The 24,036-nt window shown below is 38.3% G+C and overlaps 4 protein-coding genes and 1 long non-coding RNA gene across 10 annotated transcripts; 3 read left to right on the top strand and 2 right to left on the bottom strand.

Annotated features, from left to right (window-relative positions):
* Positions 1-2,482: 2,482 nt before the first annotated feature.
* LOC117629418 lies at positions 2,483-8,989 on the top strand. Its single transcript, XM_034362003.1, has 13 exons — positions 2,483-3,523; positions 3,826-4,240; positions 4,316-4,976; positions 5,285-5,325; positions 5,849-5,917; positions 6,212-6,312; positions 6,457-6,535; positions 6,613-6,711; positions 6,846-6,914; positions 7,031-7,080; positions 7,197-7,278; positions 7,577-7,671; positions 8,323-8,989. Exons 1-13 carry the CDS (start codon positions 3,051-3,053, stop codon positions 8,447-8,449), a joined length of 2,361 nt encoding a protein of 786 aa, XP_034217894.1. The 5' UTR covers positions 2,483-3,050; the 3' UTR covers positions 8,450-8,989.
* Positions 8,990-9,646: 657 nt separating this feature from the next.
* LOC117614158 (huntingtin-interacting protein K) lies at positions 9,647-10,690 on the bottom strand. Its single transcript, XM_034342872.1, has 2 exons — positions 10,345-10,690; positions 9,647-9,993 (listed from the first exon to the last, which is right to left on the bottom strand). The coding sequence occupies exons 1-2, from the start codon at positions 10,530-10,532 to the stop codon at positions 9,846-9,848; spliced, it is 336 nt and encodes a 111-aa protein (XP_034198763.1). The 5' UTR covers positions 10,533-10,690; the 3' UTR covers positions 9,647-9,845.
* Positions 10,691-14,049: 3,359 nt separating this feature from the next.
* Positions 14,050-15,631, top strand: LOC117615604 (glycine-rich cell wall structural protein-like). Of its 5 annotated transcripts, none has more exons than XM_034344714.1 (2): positions 14,055-14,548; positions 14,639-15,631. In XM_034344714.1, the coding sequence occupies exons 1-2, from the start codon at positions 14,153-14,155 to the stop codon at positions 15,467-15,469; spliced, it is 1,227 nt and encodes a 408-aa protein (XP_034200605.1). In that variant the 5' UTR covers positions 14,055-14,152; the 3' UTR covers positions 15,470-15,631. The 5 variants fall into 5 exon arrangements, with proteins under 5 accessions (XP_034200603.1, XP_034200605.1, XP_034200604.1 ...); XM_034344713.1 differs by having other exon boundaries at positions 14,055-14,576; positions 14,661-15,631; XM_034344715.1 differs by having other exon boundaries at positions 14,055-14,672; positions 14,778-15,631.
* Positions 15,632-16,033: 402 nt separating this feature from the next.
* On the top strand, positions 16,034-18,508 carry LOC117614708. Of its 2 annotated transcripts, XR_004583909.1 has the most exons (3): positions 16,037-16,393; positions 16,976-17,176; positions 18,225-18,508. It is a non-coding gene; the product is annotated as an uncharacterized LOC117614708 (long non-coding RNA). The 2 variants fall into 2 exon arrangements; XR_004583908.1 differs by lacking the exon at positions 18,225-18,508 and having other exon boundaries at positions 16,034-16,393; positions 16,976-17,314.
* A 551-nt stretch (positions 18,509-19,059) lies between these two features.
* On the bottom strand, positions 19,060-21,014 carry LOC117614188 (probable pectinesterase 67). The gene is made up of 5 exons (XM_034342908.1): positions 20,668-21,014; positions 20,417-20,579; positions 20,036-20,242; positions 19,673-19,923; positions 19,060-19,422 (listed from the first exon to the last, which is right to left on the bottom strand). Exons 1-5 carry the CDS (start codon positions 20,928-20,930, stop codon positions 19,269-19,271), a joined length of 1,038 nt encoding a protein of 345 aa, XP_034198799.1. The 5' UTR covers positions 20,931-21,014; the 3' UTR covers positions 19,060-19,268.
* Positions 21,015-24,036: the final 3,022 nt, after the last annotated feature.

The raw sequence follows: 24,036 nt of genomic DNA, 5'->3' as shown, positions 1-24,036 counted from the left end.
TGCTCATTGTCTCTTTCACTCCAAAAGTTGTGTGCTTGCACGCCCATTGTAATGCTGTGCACGCAAACTGAGTTCTAGTTTTAGTGTAAACACTTTTGTTCTAGAGGCAGGAGAGAGAGAGGGCAACTTGCCCCTTGCTTCTAAAGTTGAAAGCGTCCTATTAGAAGGAAGAAAACGTTTTAACTGAAAAACAAAAGGCAAATATTCACCGACTGACACGCATACGAGCGAATATGAGACACACGCAAAATAAATATAAGACAAATATCAAATATTATTCATGATTCTCGCGCATACTAGCGATTATGAAACATACGTAAAATAAATAAAAGATAAATGTACAATATTATTCATGTGCGTGGACAACAAATAAATACAAGAAAAATATTAAACTCGTTCATGCGCATAGAAGATTATCAACACGAACGTTAACAACTAACATTTATCTACACCAATGTTGAAAGCAAAGCTCTAAATACAAAAAGAGAAAGGATTGAAGAATACAAGAAAAATGTTAACCATCTCTCACATGCATGAACGATAAAAACAAGTTTGAGATGAATGTTAACGTTATTCATGCATGTAAATAATGACTTTTTTTTATTTTTTTTCACAAAGGGATATTTTTTTTTAAGTACTATAATTTAGATAGAGAAAAATTCGAACTTGAGTACAATAAGACCGATGCATTGACCTAACAAGCTGACATAAGCCATATACTTGCACATAAATAATGAATAAATATAAGACAAATATTAAATGTTATTAGTGCTTATAAAGGATTGTCAAGTTGTCAACACACATATTACCAACTGACATTCCTCTATACAAATGTTGAAAGCAAAGCTCTAAATACAAAAAGAGAGATAAGGGTAGGAAGGAGAAAGAGTAAACAAAAAAAAGCCACCCAATAATGCAAAACTCAAAGAGGATAACCGAGTCAAACCCCAATTGGTGCTTATGTTATGTGTCTTCTTTTCGAAAAATTATAAAAGAGTACAAATATATTACGTTAGCTTATGGTACTTCTATAAAAATATTGTCATGTATTTATTTTTAAAATTAAATGATTTACTTTTTTACAGAAATAGAATTAGAAAAATAAAAGACTTGATGGTAAATTTATATTTAAAAAAAAAAAAAAGAATATTGCCCCAATAGCAGCACCACCCTAACCCAACGAACCTAATCCCCAGTACCTGCCATGACTGCCATCCCTCTCCCTTCCTCTTTCTCTTTACCTCTTATATTAATTTTATGTAGTGGGGTTGGGTTTAGAGGGAGGATGATTAAACTGGTATTGATGATAATAGTTGGGAAGTAGTCTTGATAATTAAAAATGGGTTCATGCTTTGGTAATCAGGATCGGCCAGTGGCAATATAAGAAAGGTTGAGGTTTGAGAGAAATCAGAGAAAGGTGTAGGGGCATTATGGAAGATAACGATATTGTTTGAAAGAGGAAGAGAGAAGGGGAAGAGAGAGGGGTGACGGCTATGGTACTTTTTAATTTATTTTTATTTTTCTAATTCTATTTCAAAAATATGAAAATTAAGTAAAAGTCCAGCTGTGAAAAAGCAAATCATTTCTTTTTCAAATTGGACAAGTGGCAAGAATTGAGTGGGAGTATCACAAGATAACTGTAATATTGTATAATTATTCAAACTCAAGACATCTCATCTGCAAGTCAAGATCTTTTTCTATCCCGTTTGCACCTATATCATTGCCTTAAAGGAAACCAACCAACACAAATTCTTCTCCTTTTATGGTATGCTACCGTTGGTAAATCAGGCTCCTAATAGGTCCAAAAACATTTTGATTAGACAGGTTTTAGAGCACAGAATTGCCCTTTTCTCCTGATGTGTATGAACGAAACCTCGTGAGCTCATTAACCTAACCTTATCCCTCCATTTATAAAATAGTTTCTCATAGAACACAATTTTCATACCAAAAGAGAGCTGATGGCAAAATTGTAAACTCATTATAGGTGAACTACAAGTCAGTCCAATGTATATCATGCGCAACTGCAAATTAAGTAATCTAAGCCCCAAGCTAACCCAATCCCATATTTTAAACATGACTTTGATAATAGACCAATTAAATTCCAAAAAAAAGAAGAAGAAATTTATGGACAAAAATGGACATTGCCTTGCCCACTTGGAATTTATGACGTACAATATTATTATTTTGCATGGCCTCCAAAAAAAGAAGCAAAGAAAAAGAAGATGGGAGTGGTAGGATCAAAAAGAGGAGTGGAAATAGACTAACTAAGAGGGCCTTTTGGCAGAAAAGGAAAAGCCTTACTTGCAGAAGATAAACGCAGCAGCTTGGTCGGTGAGGACGCCCATTGCTGATTGGAGTTAAAGGTGAAAATCAGGAAGAATGATTGGTTAGTCTTTGTACTCGCTTATTTCGCGCGTGGGTAAAGCATTTGCAGAGATTAAGCATATATATAACTTATGGTCTAAATAGCAAGATTCAGATGATGATGATGATGAGATAAAAAATTAGAGAAAACAGCAAACCGCCCAAAACAAGAGAGAGTCTGAGAGAGAGAGAGAGAGAGGGAGAGGCGACAGCAGAAAAAATAAGCTAAAACCTAAAAGAGAGAGAGAGAGTAAGAGAAGAAGAAGAGGGCGAAGAAGATCAAAAGCAGAAAACAAAAAAGTAAACAGAGATGTTTAGTATGCTATTGACCTCTCAAATCAGCAATTTGTTTGACTGCACTTATTATAGGAAGCAAGCAAAGGAAAGAATGCAGTTATTTTGAGAAAAGAGGGACAGAGATTCATCAATCTCTCTGACTCTGTCTTATCAATTTCAACCCATGCTTAGTAGTTGCTTATAGGTAGCTTTCAAGATCATCAACTGGGTCTCCATTATTTTCTCATTTTGGGTTATTGGAGAAGCAAAGAGAGAGAGAGAGAGACAGACCCATGAATCTTCTTCTTGTTGAGCTTGGTATAATACCATTTTCAAGCCAAGCTTGTTCATTTCATTGAAGACTCTCAATTGGGTTGTTGTGTATTGCTTCAAGCTTGGAGCTTCTTTCAATGGACAGTCCACCTCCAGAGGAGCTTCTCAAGAAGATCCAAGTACTTGAAGCGGGTCACGCCCACCTCAAGCAAGAGATGTCCAAGCTCAGGCACTCTGACGATGTCAAATCAGAGCACCAAAGGGCTCACTCCGTTTCGCCACAGCGCTCAAGGTTATCGTCTGTGCCTAAAAGGAGAGTCGGTGCCGGCGCTGGCGCTGGCGGTGGTAGTAGTGGAGGTTTCGATGCGGCGGCTTGGAAGAAAGGGTCTACTTCGTTTCGGCATTCGTCGCCGCTTCAGAGGGAGAGCCGCAGCCATGATCCTCCGACTGGAGGCACCTTCCGTGGCGGCGGTGGCAGTGCTAGCAGCGGAGGTGGCAGTGGCAGCGGGCCGTCAGCTGTGAACTTTACTGATAGGCAGTATCTGAACATTTTGCAGTCAATTGGGCAGTCTGTGCATATATTTGATCTTAATGGTCATATAATTTACTGGTGAGTAGCTCAATTAAAGTCTTGGTCTTGCAGATTTTGATTTTTTTTTTTTTTTTTTTTTTTTTTTTTTTTTCTGTCGAGGTTTTTTTGTATGGGTGAAATTTGTTTTGGGATTAGTATGGATTGCTTGTATTTTGTCTTTTTGTTTTCAGTATTTGTTATATTATTGTGGGGTTATTTGGTTTCTCGTTGCAACTGTTAATTTGTGGTGTTAAAATGAGATTGAGTATTTATGCTTTGAAGTTTGGTTTCTGTGTTAGAAGGTTTCAGTTTGGTGCATTTGGGAAAATTTAATTTTGCAGGAACAAAAGTGCTGAAAACCTATATGGTTTTTCTGCGGCAGAGGCCCTTGGAAAGAGTCCCATTGAGCTTTTAGTAGAACCCCAGGACGTTGCTGTAGCAAATAATATAGTCCACCGTGTCACTAACGGGGAGAGCTGGACTGGGCAGTTCCCTGTCAAGAACAAGTTTGGGGAGAGGTTTACCGCCATTGTAACGAATACTCCATTCTATGATGATGATGACACTTTTATTGGGATTATTAGTGTGTCAAGTGATATACGGCCCTTTCAAGAAACGAGGATTCCATTGTCAGGTGCGAAGCACCCAGAATCAGATTCAAGCTACAGCCGTTCTAGAGCTAGTGTTACAGCTAAACTTGGCCTTGATGCTCAGCAGCCTCTACAAAATGCAATTGCATCAAAATTAACAAATTTGGTTAGTCTTATAGTTCCCCTCTTCCTTTGATTTAGTATTGAATGGCGCATGCTGATTGTTAGAGTCATGAAACAGGCATCCAAAGTGAGCAACAAAGTGAAGTCGAGAATTCGTGCAGGAGAAAACAACATGGATCGCGAAGGTGGGAGTGGAGATAGTCATTATTCGGATCATGGTTCAGATTCTCTTTTCTCTGACCATAGGGAGGATGCAAATTCAAGTGGGGCTAGCACACCTAGAGGAGATATGCCCCCATCTCCATTTGGTGTGTTCTCCCAGATTGATGAGAAGTCTCCAGGAAAACCCTCCAGAGATTCTGGCGATGAGAGTGAAGGAAAACCTTCAATCCAAAAGATAATATCAACAAAAGCAGAAGCATGGATGGGTAAGAAAGGATTATCGTGGCCATGGAAAGGAAATGAGCGAGAAGGGTCAGATGCTAAGACTACTCGTTTTGTTTGGCCTTGGTTGCATAATGAGCAAGAAAATGATTCAGTTCATCAGAAGAGTTATTTTGGTTCAAAACCAGAGAGTCAGGTGAATGAAAATAATCGGACTGCAAATAATGAGGCTTCGGGATCTTGGACCTCCTCATTTAATGTGAACAGCACAAGCAGTGCCAGCAGCTGTGGAAGTACCAGCAGTAGTGCTGTGAATAAGGTGGATGTGGATAGTGACTGTCTGGATTACGAAATCCTATGGGAAGACTTGATAATCGGAGAACAGGTTGGGCAAGGTAATCATCTTTCAAGTGGCCAGTGCATGCTTTTGAAGTATTAATATTCTTCATTTCTAGAAACTGTTTCATTGATCTGGTAAAGCATGTCTGTAATCATCCAAAGGACCAAAGGTGATTAAGCAGGTTGTCCATTATGTATTTCATCGTTCCTGAATCATCTACTGCATTGAATCATTGGTGACTCTGATTATGGGACATGCTTGATTGCCAAAATGTCCATCTAAAGGCCAACACAATTTCTCTTGTGAGTTTATTCTTGGTTTATTTTCATTTTGATATCTATTTACCGTTTCCTCATTCTGCAGGTTCATGTGGAACTGTATACCATGGTCTGTGGTATGGATCGGTGTGTTCTCTGACTCTTTCTTTAGTTAACTACAAATTGAAGTGGATGCTAAAAAAAAGGTTCCAGATTTAACCGAAGTGATATGTTCAAGTGATGATTTCCAATTACTCTTCTCTTCAAACCAAAAAAACGAATTCCAATTACCTAACGAAGACAAAATGCAGTTCAAATTGCAAGCAGTAACACCACTTGCCCAGTAAAAAAAAAGCTCGTTAACTGTCTTGATGACCATAGTGCTCCGTGCCTACATGTTATGCCTACAGCATAAAATTGGATGAAATGTCAAACATATCAAAGTCTATATAATATGGTTTCGTTTAAGAAAAAGTCTATAAAATATGGGTGTTTGCAGTATCAATGAACAACTCTTCTTATTCATACGAACTAGGTGTGGTATGATGATGATGCATGTGGGATGTTTATTCTGTTTTAATTGTTTAGGATATGGAAGGTGAAGAAGCATTAGAAGTATTGCGAGCATATAATATTTATGTGTGTTTGACTGATATCTGTGCTATTACAGGATGTTGCTGTCAAGGTATTCTCCAAGCAAGAATATGCAGAAGATGTGATACTTTCCTTCAGACAAGAGGTATGCTTTCTAGCTGCATATGATTTGCACTTGCTTATGTACTTAGGAAGTGGATGAGAGTTTGACTGGAATGTTTGAATATACCTTTTGGAGATTTCTCTTGATGAGTGTGGGATTATGTAATGCACATTCCATATTAGAAGGGACTTGTGGGTGTGACAATCTTGACCACCCCATGCCCGACCGCTAAAAAATATTTCTATGGCATTCCTTTCGTCTTTTGTCTTTATGGTTAATTTTGTAGTTATTCATTTTGTTAAATGCTGATGTTACAATATGGTATTGTTTATCAAGGTGTCTCTTATGAAAAGGCTTCGACATCCAAATGTTCTGCTTTTTATGGGAGCTGTGACTTCACCTCAGCGTCTCTGTATTGTAACAGAGTTCCTCCCACGGTTGGTTCTGAACTTCCCTTTCCGGAAGCTCTATATTTACAAGTATCTGAATTTATGTTTATCATTTCTGGAAGTTCATATATCCTTTTTAAAGTACTTCGCAAGCTCACTGGTGCCACTCGTATCAATATTCTCTTAATGCAGTGGAAGTTTGTTTCGCTTACTACAGAGGAACACATCAAAACTAGACTGGAGACGACGTGTTCATATGGCAATAGATATAGTGAGTATTATTGAGTAATAGTACAAAAACGATATATATTAGAGTAACCTCAATAAGAAATACTGAATTTTCCACAGGCACGAGGCATGAATTATCTTCATCATTTCAATCCACCTATCATTCATAGGGATCTGAAGTCTTCAAATCTCCTAGTTGATAAGAACTGGACTGTCAAGGTCTGTTGCCAGTCATGTTTCTATTTCTTAAATCCCTCTATTTGACGTTTTGTGGTCCATAAGTTTTTTCTTCTTTGGGTTACACAGCAATTCTATCAAGTTAAACAACGACCCATTTAATGTTATCTGAACAGGTTGGTGATTTTGGTCTTTCGCGTCTTAAGCATGATACATTTCTCACAACCAAGACTGGGAAGGGGACGGTATTTTAACTCGTCTTTACTAATTATATTAAACCAATCAGTCTAATGTCACTACATATGAGCCTGCATAAAATTTTGAAATTCTCACTTACATGTGGCAATTTTCTTTTTTGTAGCCTCAATGGATGGCACCAGAAGTTCTACGTAATGAACCCTCAGATGAGAAGTATGTTGTAATTGTTCATCTGGAATATTTACCTTAACAGGGTCTTGGTTCCTTCTATGGTTTCTATAACTAAATTTATATCTATTTGTGCTGTTTGGAACTTTGGATGTATATAGGTCTGATATTTACAGCTATGGGGTGATATTGTGGGAGCTTGTTACTGAGAAGATCCCTTGGGACAATCTAAACTCAATGCAGGTATTGTTTTCTTGGATAAAATATCCAGACATTATTCAAGAACGAAAGATATCACAACATTTCTGTAAACTTACATAAATTAATTTTTTTTGTAATTGTTTATTACCTTCTTTTAGAGATGTAATATTAAACTCAATATCCTCAGTTCTCCCACAAACCTTATTTTTCAATGGCGAGAAATGAACCAAGCATCTTAGTAGTATCTCTTCAATATGCCATTTTTTTGATAATAATAACAAAAGGGGCCAGGACATATTGTGTGCACATATGAACAACAATTTTTTTAGGATACTTGCAGGTGATTGGAGCTGTAGGGTTTATGGACCAAAGGCTAGAGATCCCAAAAGATTTGGACCCTCAGTGGGCTTCTATGATTGAGAGCTGCTGGCAGAGGTAGTAATTCTTTCCATGCTTCTTAGTTGATTTCATATTTTAGATCTAAGGATTAAATTTAGTATATGAAATGCTACCCCTCAACTGGGATCAGTTCACGTGTTTATCATCTCAGTAGTTGGTCAGTGTGCTTACAAAATAGTCCGTATGACATTTGCGAAGTACATGACCCTCACTTTCTTTGTTTGACATGCTGCTAGAAGCATATCTTCATATCATTTGCTGCACTTGTTTTACCAACTTACCTTTCTAGCCAGAATTAGCCTAGTCAATAGGGCTTTTGCATTAACCATCACTGTATTATGGACTGTAGCCAACTGCAAGTAGGACCGTGTATATATGTTATATGTGATGTTCATATTATTTGCATATGGATAAGGATCATATTATCCTAAGAATATTTTATTGTCTTCAAAAGATGTGTAGTTTGATTTTTGTGGTCAAGGTAGTTTGGCATGCGTTTGTTGGGTCGTATGGATATTTGATAGGGACATTGATGGCATCCTAAGGTCAAGCTTAATTGTTTATTATCCTGTAGTGTCTGGTGTCTATAATTCAAGACTATTCTATTTTGTTATTTCTTCTAACTGTTATGAATCAACTTTGGTAAAACGGCGGCTAATGTGCTGATTTCAACTTCATCAAAACCAGTGATGCAGCTTCTCGGCCAACATTTCAAGAACTGCTGGAAAAGCTTAGAGACATGCAGAGACAATATGCTCTTCAGTTTCAAGCAGCACGTTCTGCCGCAGGTGATAGCACCCAAAAGGAATTGTAGCTCAGCTTTGTGTGGCATTGCAGTGGGTTTCTTCATCTACCACATTGTTGGGTGAAGAAGCAAGGCACTCTCAGATAGATGCTTTTTCACTTGTTGCTGGAAAAATGGTAATTTGCCAGAGATAGCCACAAATGGCAAGTGGTATTTGGAACCACAAAGTTGAAAAGCAGATAGATAGTAGCTGAGAGGGAGCTGCCTAATTTTAGATGGTGATTGGTTTGGTTGTGTGATGATGGTCGTTTATTCACTCCACTGACATGACATCCTACAAAAGTAAAATTATGGGCTTCAAAGTACGCTGTGTCATGCAACAGGGCGCCACATGCCGCCCATTTTGTGATTCTATATTGGAAAATTCCAAGCACCATTACTCAGGGAAGAAAAAATGTTGTACAAAGGGGCAGAATCTATATTCATTTGAGTAAATAGAGAGAGTTACCAATCTCTTTGCTTTATCATTTCAATTTACTGGGTTTTTATTAGAGATATTTAGTTATATACCCATTTTTAGTATTAATAATATAAATAAATTCTACATTATTTAATTTTTATAAATAAATCTGAAAAATGATATCTGACTCTATTGAATTTAATTTTTTTTGAAATTTTTTAATGAGATTTTGAGGTTTGACTTGTTTTAAGAAATCGATGGTAATTTTGTTTGTAAGAAGTTAAAAGCCTCATTATTATGTTGTAAATGAATTTTGGGTATATTTTTAAAGTCCATTTCATATAGAATATTTTTACAATTTAGACCACTATATTTAGTATAATAGTGAATCCCCTTCTTATTATTGATCCCTCGTACGCAATTCTGCGGCAATAAAGCTTGAAAATTCAAGTGCTCGTTGTGTGCTTATGCTTTGCTGATATTTTATCACATGCACTGGTTGTTATAAAAGCACCTGGCACTTCACTTTGTCAATGTGTCCCTCTGTTACCAATATCTGGGTCCAATGCATTGGATTGGATGGCCATCGCATGCCGTGAGGAATTCCCTAATTTGTCCCAACATGCATATAAGTAGATAATATCTCATCCACTGCATCAGAAAAGTTTTGGGAGACAAATAATATCTTTAAACATGGCGTTAGGCCAACCGCATATTGGTAACAGACAATATGGACGGGCAGGAAAATGAACACACTTTCTTCTTGTCATGGAATCTTATCTTAGGAATTAGGACGGCCACTTCTATTTGGTATAATCTAACCATTAAACGCTGAAACAAATCTGAGTCAATCCAAGCCAAACATGTATCACTCACAAACCTCACGTTTCTTGATAATTTATCCTCATCACAATTCAACAATGTGAACATCTGATTTAACATTGAACAATGAAAATAAGATGAAACCCAAGTTCTTGTCATCTTCATTTTGTCGAGGGCATTATTCTAGTGAAGCAAGTGTCGAATGGCAGCAACGGCATCACCTTTGTGCTCCCGCAAGGTCCTCTCAGCAACCTTCTTGTCCAACTCTAGTTCATTTGCAATTATGTCAACATCAGCTGCATTGATCTTCACGGCAGCCAATTCCTTCTCCCTGTAAATTGTGATGAAGCATGGAGAGCCATGGAGCTCTTTTAGAATGCTGAAAACTTTAAACATGGGCAGACCCAAGTCTTAAACAAGCTCATCTTATGCTTATGTTTGGCATCAAAAGATACAATTTGCTACACATTATAATACAAATATAATTATTATTGCTACCTCAACTTCAGTTCTGCCAAAACCCCAAATCAAAGTTAACAACTTTATGCAAATTTCATGACAAAAAAAAACTGTGCTTTAATCGCATATGTAATTCAAACTCAATTAAGTTAACCCTAAATTGAAATTTTTTATAGAAAGAAAAAAGAAAAAGAAGAAAAAGAGAGTGAATCTGAATAGTGACCTCAATCGCATAGCATTCCAATCGGCTTCGGAGGAGGCAGCAATGGAAGCCATGGCCTCCTGGACGCGGGTAGAGTCGAGCTGGCGATCTTCGACGCGGTCAGTAAGCTTATCGAAGGCTTTGCTCTGCTGCTGCAAGTCCTTCGAGTCCTCCACCCTCTCTACCTCTCCTTCTCCACCTCCCTCCATTTTTTTCTCTTCTCTGATTCTGCTTTCGATTTTGATTGCGTTTTCTTTCTGATTCTCACACAATTCAGAGAAATAGAGAGAATTACAAGCCTCCTTTTTTTTTTCCTGCAGGAATTTGCTAAAACCCTAGATTTTGTTGAGACTTGAAGTGGTGGGTGAGTGCGGAGCCCGTCACTACTGGGCTAGAATGAGAGAAGGCCCAATCAATCCGTTATAGATTGGGCTATAATCATAGCCTGCTCAGCCCTAACTTGTGTGCTAAGTCAATGGTAAAGCCTAGGCATGGCCCACGAGGGTGGCAATGGTCAACTGAGAGAATTAATCGATTTTATTTTTCTTTCTACTCGCTAACGGTCTCTTTTTTTTTTTTTTTTTGAACAAGCAAAGGTACAACTTAGACCCCCTTGGAGTCCTTACTCCAATTGCATCGGCTAATATAGTACAAGGTCATAGGAAAATTGTTAAATTTAATACACACTTGTTTTGAAGAATTTAAAAAAACTTAGAAAAAATATAGAAACTTCAAGAAATATCCATCAACTTTGACAAAGTCAAGCTTTAAGACATAATTATTGTAGGCATTCTAGAAAAGTCCTAATAAAAATCTTGTAAACTAGTGGCTATGAGAAGAAAGCCAAGTCCATCGACTTGGACAATGGCGGCAGTCTATATCTATAAATTGGTGTTGCCCCTTGTATAAGTGAGCTAAGAGAGAGGAGGCCAAAAAGCCAGAAAATAGGAAAGAGGCCAATAAGCCTAGTCCTCTATAAAGTCTTGTACCCATCTATTGTTGTTCATCTAAAATCTCAATAAGTGGTATCAGAGCAACACACATCACACACCTCCTAAATTCTAACAAAAACTAGAAAACCACGTACTCCTAGTTTGCTCAATATTAGCAAATCCATATGCAGCTCTATTTGCTTTTCTGAAAACATGTCGAAATAAGATCTCTTCAAAATCTTCAGCAATTAACTGGATATCTTTAATTATTGTAGCAACATTTCATGGACATTGACTCCTTTTACAAAGGATATGAATAAGAGTTTGAGAATCGACTTCAATAAATATCTTCCTGAACTTACACTGTCGAGCCCAATAAACTACATGGCGAAGAGTTAGAGCCTCAGCTTGTGGCACAGAACAATAACCAATTGGAATTGCACCTGCTAACAAAACGCGTGCAGAACTATCTCTAATGAGAAAACCACCTGCCCCTTTACCAGTATTCCAGAATTCCTTGGTTCGGGCGGAAGAAGCAATGTTACTCGATCATTATCAAACTAACTGCAATCTTTTTCTGTCACTAACGAAATACCGTATCTAGAAGCCCATTTACTCCACAATTTAGACAAAAATGGAATTGTGAGGCTGGGGTCTTGGGTAAAGACGGCCGATATTTTAGTAAGTAAATTAACACCTCATATGACAAAAGAATCGTCATATGCTCCGGAAGATAGATTATCACAAGCCCCTTTACCAGTTCCCAACCATACATTACCCTATGATGCTTCCTTTCCTTTTTAGAATTCTTAACATTTATACGCCAATGAGGATAACATGGCCTGAATATCTTGAAGTGCCTTGTAACACGAAGACTCAATGTGTTTAAAAATTGATGTCGTAAAAAAAATTTCTAGCTGAACCGGCCATTTGGGGAAGGACCCCAGACAAAACTATCCTCAGTATCTTGAAGAGGTAAATTAATGGGTGTGAAAAGACTTGCATCAGCTCAGCTTTATTCTATGAAGGATGTAATCAGCAACAGAATCGTCAAGATTTATTTCATTTAAATTTGTTGAAAAAGTAATGCATATTTGTGTAGATGTAACTACACAATTCTAGAAAACTCAAGAACCTACAAACTAGATGATGACATGTCGGCAACACACAAGCCACACGCTTGTGGTTAGAGAAAAGTGAGCAAGTCGGTGGGACTAAAGCATGGCGGCAAGACTCAACTATAAACAGACATGCAATGTGATCTAGCAAAGTGGAGTAAAAAACAAAAAGAACTCCCAAACTAGATGGGGAGTGAACCAATAAACTCCCAAACTAAGGGAGCCAAGAGCTACCCAAACAAAGCTACGTTGAGGAGCCAATAAGCTCACCAAGCTAAGAGAGAAAGAGGGCCAATTAGCTTAACTTGATGTACACCAAGTTATGTACTATTCTCCACCAACGTAATAAAATCACTTTGTTCAACTATTTTCTTATCGTCTTAAATCCCTTCACCACATAAACCAACAATGGTATTAGAGTGTCAAAAAACTCATCACACCCCTCTAAAATTCCAACAAAATTATCTATTAAGTTAGCTAAAGGGAAAGGGAAAACCCAATTAAGTCAGCTAAATTTACTTTTAAGGAATGTGTGTTAGACTAATGGGCGGATAAGAGTGAATGAATAGCCCTTATATTGTAACGGCCCAAGTAGCGCTCTTTTTGCTGAAGCTAAAGAAGTTCACAACCTAATTTCAGTGTTCTCCCTTACTAGGCCTAACCAAACACAAATTACCTGAGCCGAATGGAGGCTCGAAACCGTTATATTATATGGAGTTTTGAAGTGTAGGCCTAAATTTCTTCCGGCTTTCAATTTGGATTTAACTTGACACTTGAACTAATCATTTAAGATCATGTCCTTCAATGCTTTAGATGATGTTTACGTGCCAAATCTCACCTTTTCATGAAATTTTGTACCATTACAAAATTGTTGTCGGTGGTCCATATAATTAATTTGATTGAACTAATCACATGGATTTCTTTCTTTGTGCTAGCAAAATCACATGGACTTACTTTAAGGCATTAATTAGTGATAATACAACTGAGGGCTTGTTTGGGATTAGTTCATGTGATTTTGCTAGCACAAAGAAAGAAATCCATGTGATTATTTCAATCCATGTGATCACATTTTTCTGCCAAACACAGTTAGAAACGCTTATAATTATCAGAAAGCGCTTTTAGCCATTTGAGAAGCACACTCAAACTCAACTTATAATGTTAAAAGTTAACACACATATTGAGATCATCACGTTCTTTTGCTAGGAAAGATCGTCAAATTTGTTCACCCATTTTTGCCATTTTGTTTTTAAGATGAGGCTTAAAAATTAAGCCTCATTTAGTTATGGTAAAATTTATATGAACGTGGATACTCATATTTTCTTGAGTTTAATTCTAAGGCTCTACTTTCCCACTGACCTTCACACTTGGGTTATAACTCCAAATTCTTGGATACGAACATATTTTACTATAATTCTCGAAACACTAATAATTAGAGTTGGACTATTTCGTACGCCTATGCTTAGTGGTTGAGCACAGGGACAGCTGGGACACCACTGAGACGGTGTCGGGACTACAAAATTATGGTTGCGCCGGCTAATTATGATTCTTTGTCAAACAGGGTTGAATTTGGCACCATTTCATTAATCAGGTTTCGTAAAAAGTCCACAATCGTAAGCATCTCAACTGCATGCATTTATGTATTGACATCTTCTGACCTTTACTTCTACAGTATAAATACATAGCACACTATAAATAGTCGATGCCCCTTACCAAAGTTAATCAAACCAAACAATTACCAGTCCCGCTTCCTCTATTCGATATACACTTTACTGGGGAAAGATGGGGAAGTTTTCCAAGCTTGTTGGGTTGTTTGCTGTGATGTTTGTAGTGGTGCTAGCAATAGCTGAGTGTCGCAAACTTGAGAAAGAAACATTCACTGACGGCGGTTTGGGTGGTGGTGCTGGCGGGGGATTCGGTGGGGGTGCAGGAGGCGGAGGTGGTGCAGGTGGTGGAATTGGAGGTGGCAAAGGAGGCGGTGTAGGAGGTGGTGCCGGGGGTGGTGTCGGAGGTGGAGTTGGTGGTGGTGCTGGTGGGGGCTTTGGTGGTGGCAAAGGCGGTGGTGTAGGAGGTGGAAATGGAGGTGGTGTCGGAGGTGGTGCTGGTGGGGGCAAAGGCGGCAGTATAGGAGGTGGATCCGGGGGTGGTGTAGGAGGCGGAGTTGGTGGTGGAAGTGGAAGTGGAGGTGGTGTTGGTGGAGGAGCAGGCGGTGGTGTAGGTGTAGGTGGTGGTGTTGGAGGAGGCCATGGCTTAGGAGGTGGCAAAGGCGGTGGTGTTGGTGGAGGAGCAGGCGGTGGTGCAGGTGGCGGTGCCGGAGGAGGCCATGGCAAAGGCGGCGGTGTAGGAGGTGGATCCGGGGGTGGAGGAGCAGGCGGTGGTGTTGGTGGAGGAGCAGGTGGTGGTGCAGGTGGCGGTGCCGGAGGAGGCCATGGCAAAGGCGGCGGTGTAGGAGGTGGATCCGGGGGTGGAGGAGCAGGCGGTGGTGTTGGTGGAGGAGCAGGTGGTGGTGCAGGTGGCGGTGCCGGAGGAGGCCATGGCAAAGGCGGCGGTGTAGGAGGTGGATCCGGGGGTGGAGGAGCAGGCGGTGGTGTTGGTGGAGGAGCAGGTGGTGGTGCAGGTGGCGGTGCCGGAGGAGGCCATGGCAAAGGCGGCGGTGTAGGAGGTGGATCCGGGGGTGGAGGAGCAGGCGGTGGTGTTGGTGGAGGAGCAGGTGGTGGTGCAGGTGGCGGTGCCGGAGGAGGCCATGGCAAAGGCGGCGGTGTAGGAGGTGGATCCGGGGGTGGAGTAGGAGGCGGAGTTGGTGGTGGAAGTGGAGGTGGTGTTGGTGGAGGAGCAGGCGGTGGTGCAGGTGGCGGTGCCGGAGGAGGCTTTGGAGGTGGCAAAGGTGGTGGAGGTGGTGTTGGTGGTGGAGGTGGTGCAGGTGGAGGCTTTGGGGGTGGGAAAGGTGGTGGTGTTGGAGGAGGAGTTGGAGGTGGAGGTGGTGCAGGTGGTGGTGGTGGTGGAGGCTTTGGGGGTGGCAAAGGCGGTGGTGTAGGAGGAGGAGCTGGCGGCGGTGCTGGTGGTGGATTTGGTGGCGGTGCTGGTGGCGGTGGATTTTAAATCCCAAATTCAGCTTTAGCCCTAGTTAGCATGCAAAAGTCGTGTGTTGTATGCTATCGTGCATGAAAATGTATTGCCCTTAAACTATAGAGAATAAATGAAGAGCTGTAACGTGCTTCACCATTAGCTTTTATTTACATCTTCCATGCAAGCATTTTGTGATCTCAAGCTTTGGCCTAAACGACTACCATAACTGAACGTAAGAAGGCAAGAACCAAAATATTTATTTATTAACACTCAAATAGCACTACAAGAAAAATGTTCTACAACAACATGTCATTAACAACGTGCATGCATAGGTTGTGAGTTGTGGAGGAGGGCTTTCACAACGTGCTGCAATAGTGTGTTGTAGTACATAGAGTTTAACAACGTGTATTTACGGCACGTTGTTGAAACGAAATTGAGAGATTTTTTTGACAATGCACCTTGGCTTCTTGTTGTATATTTAGTTCAACAACACGCATCGCATGTTGTCAAAACTATATCACTTTTTTATAATAATTAAAAAAAAGGGAAAAAAATTGATCCAAAAAAAAAAAGCCAAATTTTTTGCAGGAAAAACTCCCTCTCATTCAAACAAAAAAAAGAAACTCACTTTCTCTCAAAATCTGAAATGTTCTAAATATTTGACAAGCTCTCTACATCTTCTAAAAACTCTCTCTCTCCATCGTCACAACCCAATCTCCAAATTTTTCTCTACTCTTAAAAATTCCATCAAAGACTCACAAAATCTAAACTCTAACCATCCCTCAAGCCTCCATGGCAGAAGCTTGAAGCTCTCTCTCTATCTCTCATCAGTAACTTTTAGGGCTGGGCATCTGAGTACTGCCCTCGCTGCCTACTCGATGTCTCACGCCACTGCACAGACGCAGACCATTGGCTCGCTCTGATTTGGAGTTGCTCATCTTCGATATCTGCAATTGGGTAATTGAGTTCCCTTTTAGTCCTGTTATTGAAAATTAGGGATTAATTTTCATTTGGGTTATGTTTGGTTTGTAGCTTATTTATATCTTCGATTTGCTTTATATGAATTCTTGTGTATAACATAAATTGTAAATTTTTACAAAGGCATGAACAGATAAAGGGTTTTGGAATGGTACAAATCTCCTGGGTTTATTTGTTTGTTTATTTTCTGTTCTTTGTATTTTCTATGTTTTTCTTGTCTTGCCATTTTGTTAAATCTTGTGTGTTATTTCTCCTTCAAAGGAGAGATTTATAAAGTACTATAAGAGTCTAACTGAAGAAGAGACATGTATGTGTACATGTATACTATTTATTTTTAGAATCAGAGGAAGATGAGAAAGTACTATGAGTATTGTGTTATCTTTATCACTTCTAAACACTCCAAACTGAGCTCAATACAACTTGTCTGTCTAACTTTAGTTAAAGTTTTCTACTTGAAGAATTATACGTACTGGGTTTTCAAGTTTTCTACCTGGTATAATATTTATTGTTACTGTAATTATACATGCTTTTCTCATGAGGTCCCATTTTGGTGATGGATAGACAAGCATGAGGAGATGGAGGACTCATGAGCCAGAGTTACATCCCGACTTTGTACATGGAGATTTATGGGAGTCTTTCAAGGACTGGAGTGCATACGGTGCATGGGTCACAAAATGGGAGTGACTCTGTTATGTACTATGTTCCTTATTTGTCTGCTATTCAGCTCTATGTAGACCCATCAAAGCCCTCCACAAGAATAAGGTCAACAATATTGTAAACACAAGACTTTCAATCAATTCAGTCTGTGATTTTTCTGCTTAAGCACTCTGGATTATAGTTTATGTTTGCAGCTGCTAACTCTGGTGCAATGTTCATTCCTTAATGTTTCTGTTCATCCTTTATTGTGTCTAGTTTATGGGTTCACATAGATGTCATTTTTTGGGGAAAATCTGGTGGAAATTTGAATTTAGTGACTGAAGCAGATGGAGCATGCTGTGCATTTTGGTGTGATTAATTTTTTCATTATCATTGTTGGATTCCTTGCACTTCTATTGAGGTTGTTATATATGATCTGTTTGTTGAGTCACTCTCTGAGATTTAGTTGCCTACTTACCCTGATTACATCTGTCTATTACAATGTCCTGAATCTTGGTTGTATTTGTATGTTAAAATGTTCTATTAATGTCTTCATTTACTGGCCCTTCACTTGTAGCTTAAAAACTGTTTTACAAAATCCACCATTTCTTTGAATGGAATGGTCAAGGCGATTGTGGATACCACTTGGTTGGTTGGGTTACAATTTGTTTTAAATGTTGCTGAATCTTGCAGTATATGGGGAAATGGAGGTGATAATAGGTAGTGGGAAAGATGTATTTTGAAATTAGATTGTGAAGAAGAATTATGGTAGTGTAATGGGGGTTGGTCTGTTTATCAGGTGAGGCATCTTATAGGCAGTGGATGACAAGATCTTTAATGTGATGCATGGTGCGGTACTTGTATATAGTGTTACTTTGTGGTAAAGTGAATGTCTTACAGTTTTTGGCATAATCTCACCTTGACTTGGCAAAATGTTGCCCAGAGTTGCATGCTAATAGCTAGTCTGTACTAGAATAGATGTGTGCAGTAAAATCTCCGAAAAGAATTATATATATATTCATAGCTTTTCATGGAGATACATTATAGGTTATGCAAGTATTTCTTTTGACAGTAGACTTCTTAGCAATTGGAATAATTTGTTATTATTTATTTTATTATTTTGGTTATATCTATTTTTTTAATTTGCTCATAGCCTTCTGGATTTTTTTACCAGATAACGACACGGGAGCAAAATCACAATCAAGTGAGTTTCCATAGGTGCACCATTCTTGCTTGGATGCTCGGTTCTTGGATCTCTTCAGGTGCTTCAAGACTTTGAAATGTAACTAATCAGTTTGCTAGACCATGCTTAACAAAATGTTGAAGTTTAATTACTGTGGTAATACAATTTCCCTTAATTTCCATTTGGACAAATGTAACTTGACAATGGATTTGTTGATCTTTCTAATATGTATGGAGCTATTTTTTTTCTTAATGAAAACTCTCTATTCCGGGCTATCTTATGGTTGAAAAGGAAGAAAATAGTTATACTTGGCTAGATTGTATTGTTATAAAGTAATTCTAAAAATAATATTAAAAGTAATAATATTTAATATCACAACGTGCAAAGAGTGTTGTTGAAATGTAAAACAACAACACGCGCATGAACGTTGTCAATCAGACATACAACAACACACAGAATACGTTGTTGTTCTATACTTTCACAACATGCGCACGTTGCCATTATTGGTGTTTACAACACGCGATCAAATCAAGGACAACATGCAAAGTGCGTCATTGAAAGCCATGGAGCTTTTAATGATATCGGCTTCAACAACGTGAGCCGTGTGTTGTCAATGTGTTTTCACAACGCACAATGTGCGTTGTTAAATGACTTTTTTCTTGTGGTGTAGAAAACCAACATTTATATATTCTGATTTATAAAACCCAATGTTGGAACAAGCGACTGCTGACATTACTTGTAGTACAAGCTAGAATCTGAATTGAGTAATAAGCTTGAAAGAATTAACATGAATTAGATTGTAGCTAGCAATTGATTGGATAATGGATTGGATAGAACCACATATATATATCTGCATAATGTAAGTTTTTGATTATAATACAGAGTTTTACATTTGTAAATGGAAAGAAATTATAGGGATTAATCAAACAGATATGAGCCTCTTGCATTGCATGTTCGATCGTAAACTCCTGGCTAATGATCTAATGATCGAGGTTCATGAACAAACAAACATCAATTAATTAAGGGTTAATTAATTCATAGCCACACTGGGAGCCATTCCTGGCCATTGATGAAGTCGATAGACAAGAAGGGGGCAGCTTCTTTTTCAGTGAGTTGTTTGGCCCATTCAGCTCGCCCTCCAGCCTCGGCTCCTGGCCCTTTGCATTTATATTCCGCATGGTATAAGGTTCTGTACATTTTCATAATCATCCCACAACATTATGTGTTAGTCGACCAAAACTTTGGCATAATAACAACCAATACAATTAAGGAAACAAAAAACAACATGTTAGTGTGTGTGAGAAACGTAAGTGATCTCGGGTTTTTAACCTCAATAACACCTTATTAGTATGTGTATGTGAGAAATTCCCTTCTTCCTCGTACTTTAAATTTCTATTGCTTGTATTTAAAAAAACAAGGACATGTTAGTTGGTTCTTACTCTGTGCCACCAGCATAGCTCCAATTGGTCCAGCCTTGAGGCACGACGGTTTTGGAGAGATACATGTGTGCATAAACAACTCTGGAAAAGGCACCCTTGGCCCTGCCAAGATACACAGTGTCCCCAACACCATACAGCTTGCCCTTGTTGAACACAAACCCACTGTTCTCCTTCTCGCTCTCCCTGTTTTGAGCTGTCACAGACCCCTTAATTGACACCCTTTTGTCTCCAATCACAAACATCTCACAGCCCTGCATTAATTGTATACATTTATATTAATTTACTCTGTGAAATTAACAATATGAAAACCCCAAAAAAAAAAACAAAACAAAAATTATGATAAATTGGAGTACTAATACTTACGTGGTAGACAGATTTACCACGTCCAAAGATGAAGTCGATTGAGCCTTGGATGTAGCAGTTATCATAATAATGCCTGCCCTTATAATCGAAGAGGGTGTTATGGGTACTGTAAAATGCACAATGGTAAAATGCTACTTTGTCTGCTGCCACAAATGCTGCCACTGACTGGTTCTGCGAGGTGTAAGCCACACCTGTGGGAGCCTCATTCTGCACATTGATTCATCGTTCAATTATATATATATATATATATATATATATATACAGTCAGAAATTTAATCCTCGCTTCAGAAAAGAGAATGATTAAGTTTTTCTTGCTTGAGAGTTTCGTTTAACATATTTTAATATACAGCATATATGTAGACAAAGGAAATGATGATGAACCTTGAAGCTAATCCCAAAGGCAATGAAGTGGGGAGCTTCGACGCTGAAAGTAGCAGATTCGACGTTGTCCGAAGAGCTTTGGGACCAGACAATGGCGGACCTTCCCTTCCCATTTCCTCTCATGAATATATAGGGCTTACTACGTGGTACGATCACCTTTTCTCTGCCGGCCAAAACATATATAATGTAATACCTAAAAAAACTTATTAATTAATTCCAAAAGAGGCTCTAATTAATTGATGGTGAATTACCTGTACACCCCTTTCCTAACATGGATGATGATCCACTTACTATTTCCTTCAGGAACAGAATCAATGGCAGCCTGAACAGATTTGAAATCTCCCTTGCCATTGATATCGACCTTGATGGTGCGGTTGCTGTTAATCTTTTGGGTCAACAGGGGAGAGTCAATTACTGTTTCCGCAGTCAATCCATCGACAACATTTGTGAAAGTTACTGCGATGGAAAAAATGATTGCCAAGGTAATGAATGTTGTGGATGTAGACCCAGCCATGTTTTAGGGAGAGCAAAATCTTCAATTTGGGTCAAGAGTTTATATAGTGGGGTTTATTGTTGGCTAAACGAAATTCCCATCTATTTTAGAGGGCCTCCGTTGGATTCTTGTCTGGTTCTTCTCTTTTCATTTGCTTATTTTCAACTTCTTTGTTTTTCATGAGCAATTCAGAGGGTGGACAGGTAGGCACACGTTCTAAAATGGGGAGAGAAACACACACAAATTGTAGGTAGGTTTTAGCTCGTCCGTGTGTTAACCGTTCAATATATGGCAGTCTTAAAATGATGACGTGGTTACAAAATTTTCTTTTGTTGCTTAACATACAACTGCATGTATACCATTAAATAAATAAAAGATGCATACAGTTTTGGTCCAGAATTTTTATAGCAAGAAACGTTAATTCTATGTTGTGGGTACATTCAACATAAATACAATATAAATATTTGCACGAAGTTTGAGGTTTACCAGGTAGAGAAACAATTGGTTTATATTACTTTTTTTTTTAAAAAAAAAATAAATCAAATAGAAACTTTATTAGATAAACTTCAACGGTATAATTAAAGACATCTAAAATACTAACGCAGTAAGGGTACGTAGGCACCCTATGATTATAAGGTGTAGCCACAAGGTAGAATGTTTGAGATTACCAACGCAGTATTACTGTTCTGAAAGTTGAGATGAATTTTATTAGTATATTGATTTATTTGATTTATTGCGATATGAGATTAGGATATTATGATGCTTAATTTGGATATAATTGAATGCATGCTGAACGATTGAGTTATATAAATGTTTGATGACAGGTGGAGATTTTGGGAAATTAGTAAATTATAGGGAAAACTCTGCCGAATTTTCGGCAGAAGATAATCTTATTTTAAAAGTGGATTTTTAGTTAGAAGGGTAGTTTGGTCTTTGTGCCCGGCTTTAGCAAGATGTCAGACACTCACAGGGTTCTGCTCGAATTCCAAAGTGGAATTTGGGTCGGGTCCTGTCACCAACGGTAACAAAATTTGACTTCTGCTCACTGATGTGATCCCTGACAGAATCCAATGAGCATGTGCCACGTGTCGCAACCCGGACGCTCTGATCGGTTTTTTTTCCAGAAATCCGACGGTAAAATCTGATTTTTTTTATAAAAAAAATACCAAAAAATTCTGGATTTTTTCCCTATAAATACCTAACAATTTTATTCACTTTCCACACCAAATCTTCATACAATTTCTTCTCCTTCCAATATTTTTTACTCTCCACTCACATTATTCACTTTCCACACCAATTCTTCATACAAACTTTTCTCCTTCCAATATTTTTTACTCTCCACTCACATTTTTCTACTACTTTCCATTTATATCAAAAAACAAATGGCATCTTCTGTCAAAGCCGGAAGCTCGTGGACAACTCATGAAGATATTGCATTGTGTCAGTCTTGGGTGATCGTTAGTCATTGCCCTGTCTCGGGCAATGAGATGAAGTTCCCTCATATGCGGAGCAAAATTTATGGAGAATTTTGTCAAATATCGGGTTCCATTCAGACCGAAATGACCTTGTCTAGTAGCTGAAAAATTCTGAATAAAGAGTTAGGAAAATGGAGAAATGCCTTGACAAAAGTAAGGGAGAACATTCGAAGCAGTCAAAATCTATCCGATGAGGTAAAATATTTATAATTGTCATTTTAATCAATTTAATGTAATTTTTTTTTATTGCATATTCTATTTTTTTTTATTGCATAATCTTTTTTTTTCCTTTTTGCATTTCCAATTTGTCTATATTTTCTTGCATTTCCAATCTTATCCGAAAATTTAATTACGAAAGATTATCAAAATTAATGGTTTAAAGTTAAAAAAAAAAAAAAAAGGAAATAAAGTACAATGAATAGTAATTGCCTTAGCCTTAGCCTTAGCCTTTTGGGTGGAATTATAAATGGCAAGGCTGCCACTATTCACGTGAATAGTGGCAGCCCTTACCTTATCCCTTTGGGGTGGAGATGCTATAGAGCCTAGTTGGAGAGAAAAATCCAAAATTAGCCACTTGGTATTCTAATTGGTTCTTTTGGAGGGGGGAGAAAGGGGGAGGGGGGGGGAGGGGGGGGGGAGGTGGGTGTATTCAATTAAGATTTTAAAAGAGTTTAAAAATCCAGGTGTATTCAATTAAGATTTTAAAAGAGTTTGTAAAAGTTTGGGTGTATTCAATTCAGATTTTAGATGACTTTAAAAAAATACATCGAAATCTAGGTGTATTCAATTATGACTTTTTAGAAGTCAAACAAAGTTTAGGTGTATTCAAAAAGTCATTTATTTTGAAGGAATAAATGAGTTGTTCGATTTCGTTAGAATTTAAAGTGGTAAGTATAAATACAAAAGGCTCTAACAAATCTTATGTCAAACCTAGAAACTTTGAAAGTGCTCTACTCTTTCTAGCCTTTGAACGTGTGTGCTTGTCAAGTGGAGGTAAAAAATCTCCTCTTTTTCTACTACGCTTACATATATGTACGATCTCTCATCGATAGTCTTCCCAATAATTGTGGAGGTAATAACATTTGGACATCCGCACTGTAGTAGAAAACATTGCAAAGCTTAATAATTTTTTTGGTGAAAAAAAATGGTAGTTAATGAGCTACCACTCTAAGCCGGGTCGCTGTTTACAGACAGCTCTCCCCAAAAAATTCTTTACAAGACCCGAACCCTTGACCTTCCTAAAAATGGTACTCAGAGACATTACCAAAATTGTGAACCTAGTCAGCTTTTATTAAGTAATTTCAATGTCAATTGGTTTAAGTGGAGCCTGCCTGATTAAGAGAGCTCAGACTTCATAAATAAGATAGGAGCGTTGGGTTGGGTCCAAAACAATACAGTTGGATTGCAGTGATCGGTCTATTCTTTTGCACTGAGGTGTTGACATGCATTCTCTATGAGAACAAACCACCGAAATCAGTGAAACCCATAAGATCTACAATGGTACTAACAAAAACAAAGATCATCAATTGTAAAACAGCCTCACGATATTCTTGATGAGAGCGGTGTGTGATCAGTCTCTAGAATTCTCCGCTCGACACGACACGTGTCTCTTCTTTTGGCATTACATTTCTCCTCTGGATGTTTGAATATAT

The sequence above is a fragment of the Prunus dulcis genome, chromosome 1, assembly GCF_902201215.1.
Source record: "Prunus dulcis chromosome 1, ALMONDv2, whole genome shotgun sequence".
NCBI lineage: Eukaryota > Viridiplantae > Streptophyta > Magnoliopsida > Rosales > Rosaceae > Prunus > Prunus dulcis.
The sequence above is the reverse complement of the archived record's forward strand: the minus strand, read 5'-3'. Positions and strand labels throughout refer to the sequence as shown.

What these genes read in the sequence shown, in the direction of transcription:
- LOC117629418 (XM_034362003.1), top strand. Translation starts at nt 3,051, where the DNA reads ATGGACAGTCCACCTCCAGAGGAGCTTCTCAAGAAGATCCAAGTACTT. An exon ending in CCAAGACTGGGAAGGGGACG is followed by an intron (nt 6,915 to 7,030) that starts GTATTTTAACTC and finishes TCTTTTTTGTAG; the next exon opens with CCTCAATGGATGGCACCAGA. An exon ending in AATGAACCCTCAGATGAGAA is followed by an intron (nt 7,081 to 7,196) that starts GTATGTTGTAAT and finishes GGATGTATATAG; the next exon opens with GTCTGATATTTACAGCTATG.
- LOC117614158 (XM_034342872.1), bottom strand. Translation starts at nt 10,532, where the DNA reads ATGGAGGGAGGTGGAGAAGGAGAGGTAGAGAGGGTGGAGGACTCGAAG. An exon ending in TGGAATGCTATGCGATTGAG is followed by an intron (nt 9,994 to 10,344) that starts GTCACTATTCAG and finishes CACAATTTACAG; the next exon opens with GGAGAAGGAATTGGCTGCCG.
- LOC117615604 (XM_034344712.1), top strand. Translation starts at nt 14,153, where the DNA reads ATGGGGAAGTTTTCCAAGCTTGTTGGGTTGTTTGCTGTGATGTTTGTA.
- LOC117614188 (XM_034342908.1), bottom strand. Translation starts at nt 20,930, where the DNA reads ATGGCTGGGTCTACATCCACAACATTCATTACCTTGGCAATCATTTTT. An exon ending in CCTTTGGGATTAGCTTCAAG is followed by an intron (nt 20,243 to 20,416) that starts GTTCATCATCAT and finishes ATCAATGTGCAG; the next exon opens with AATGAGGCTCCCACAGGTGT. An exon ending in GTGGTAAATCTGTCTACCAC is followed by an intron (nt 19,924 to 20,035) that starts GTAAGTATTAGT and finishes CAATTAATGCAG; the next exon opens with GGCTGTGAGATGTTTGTGAT.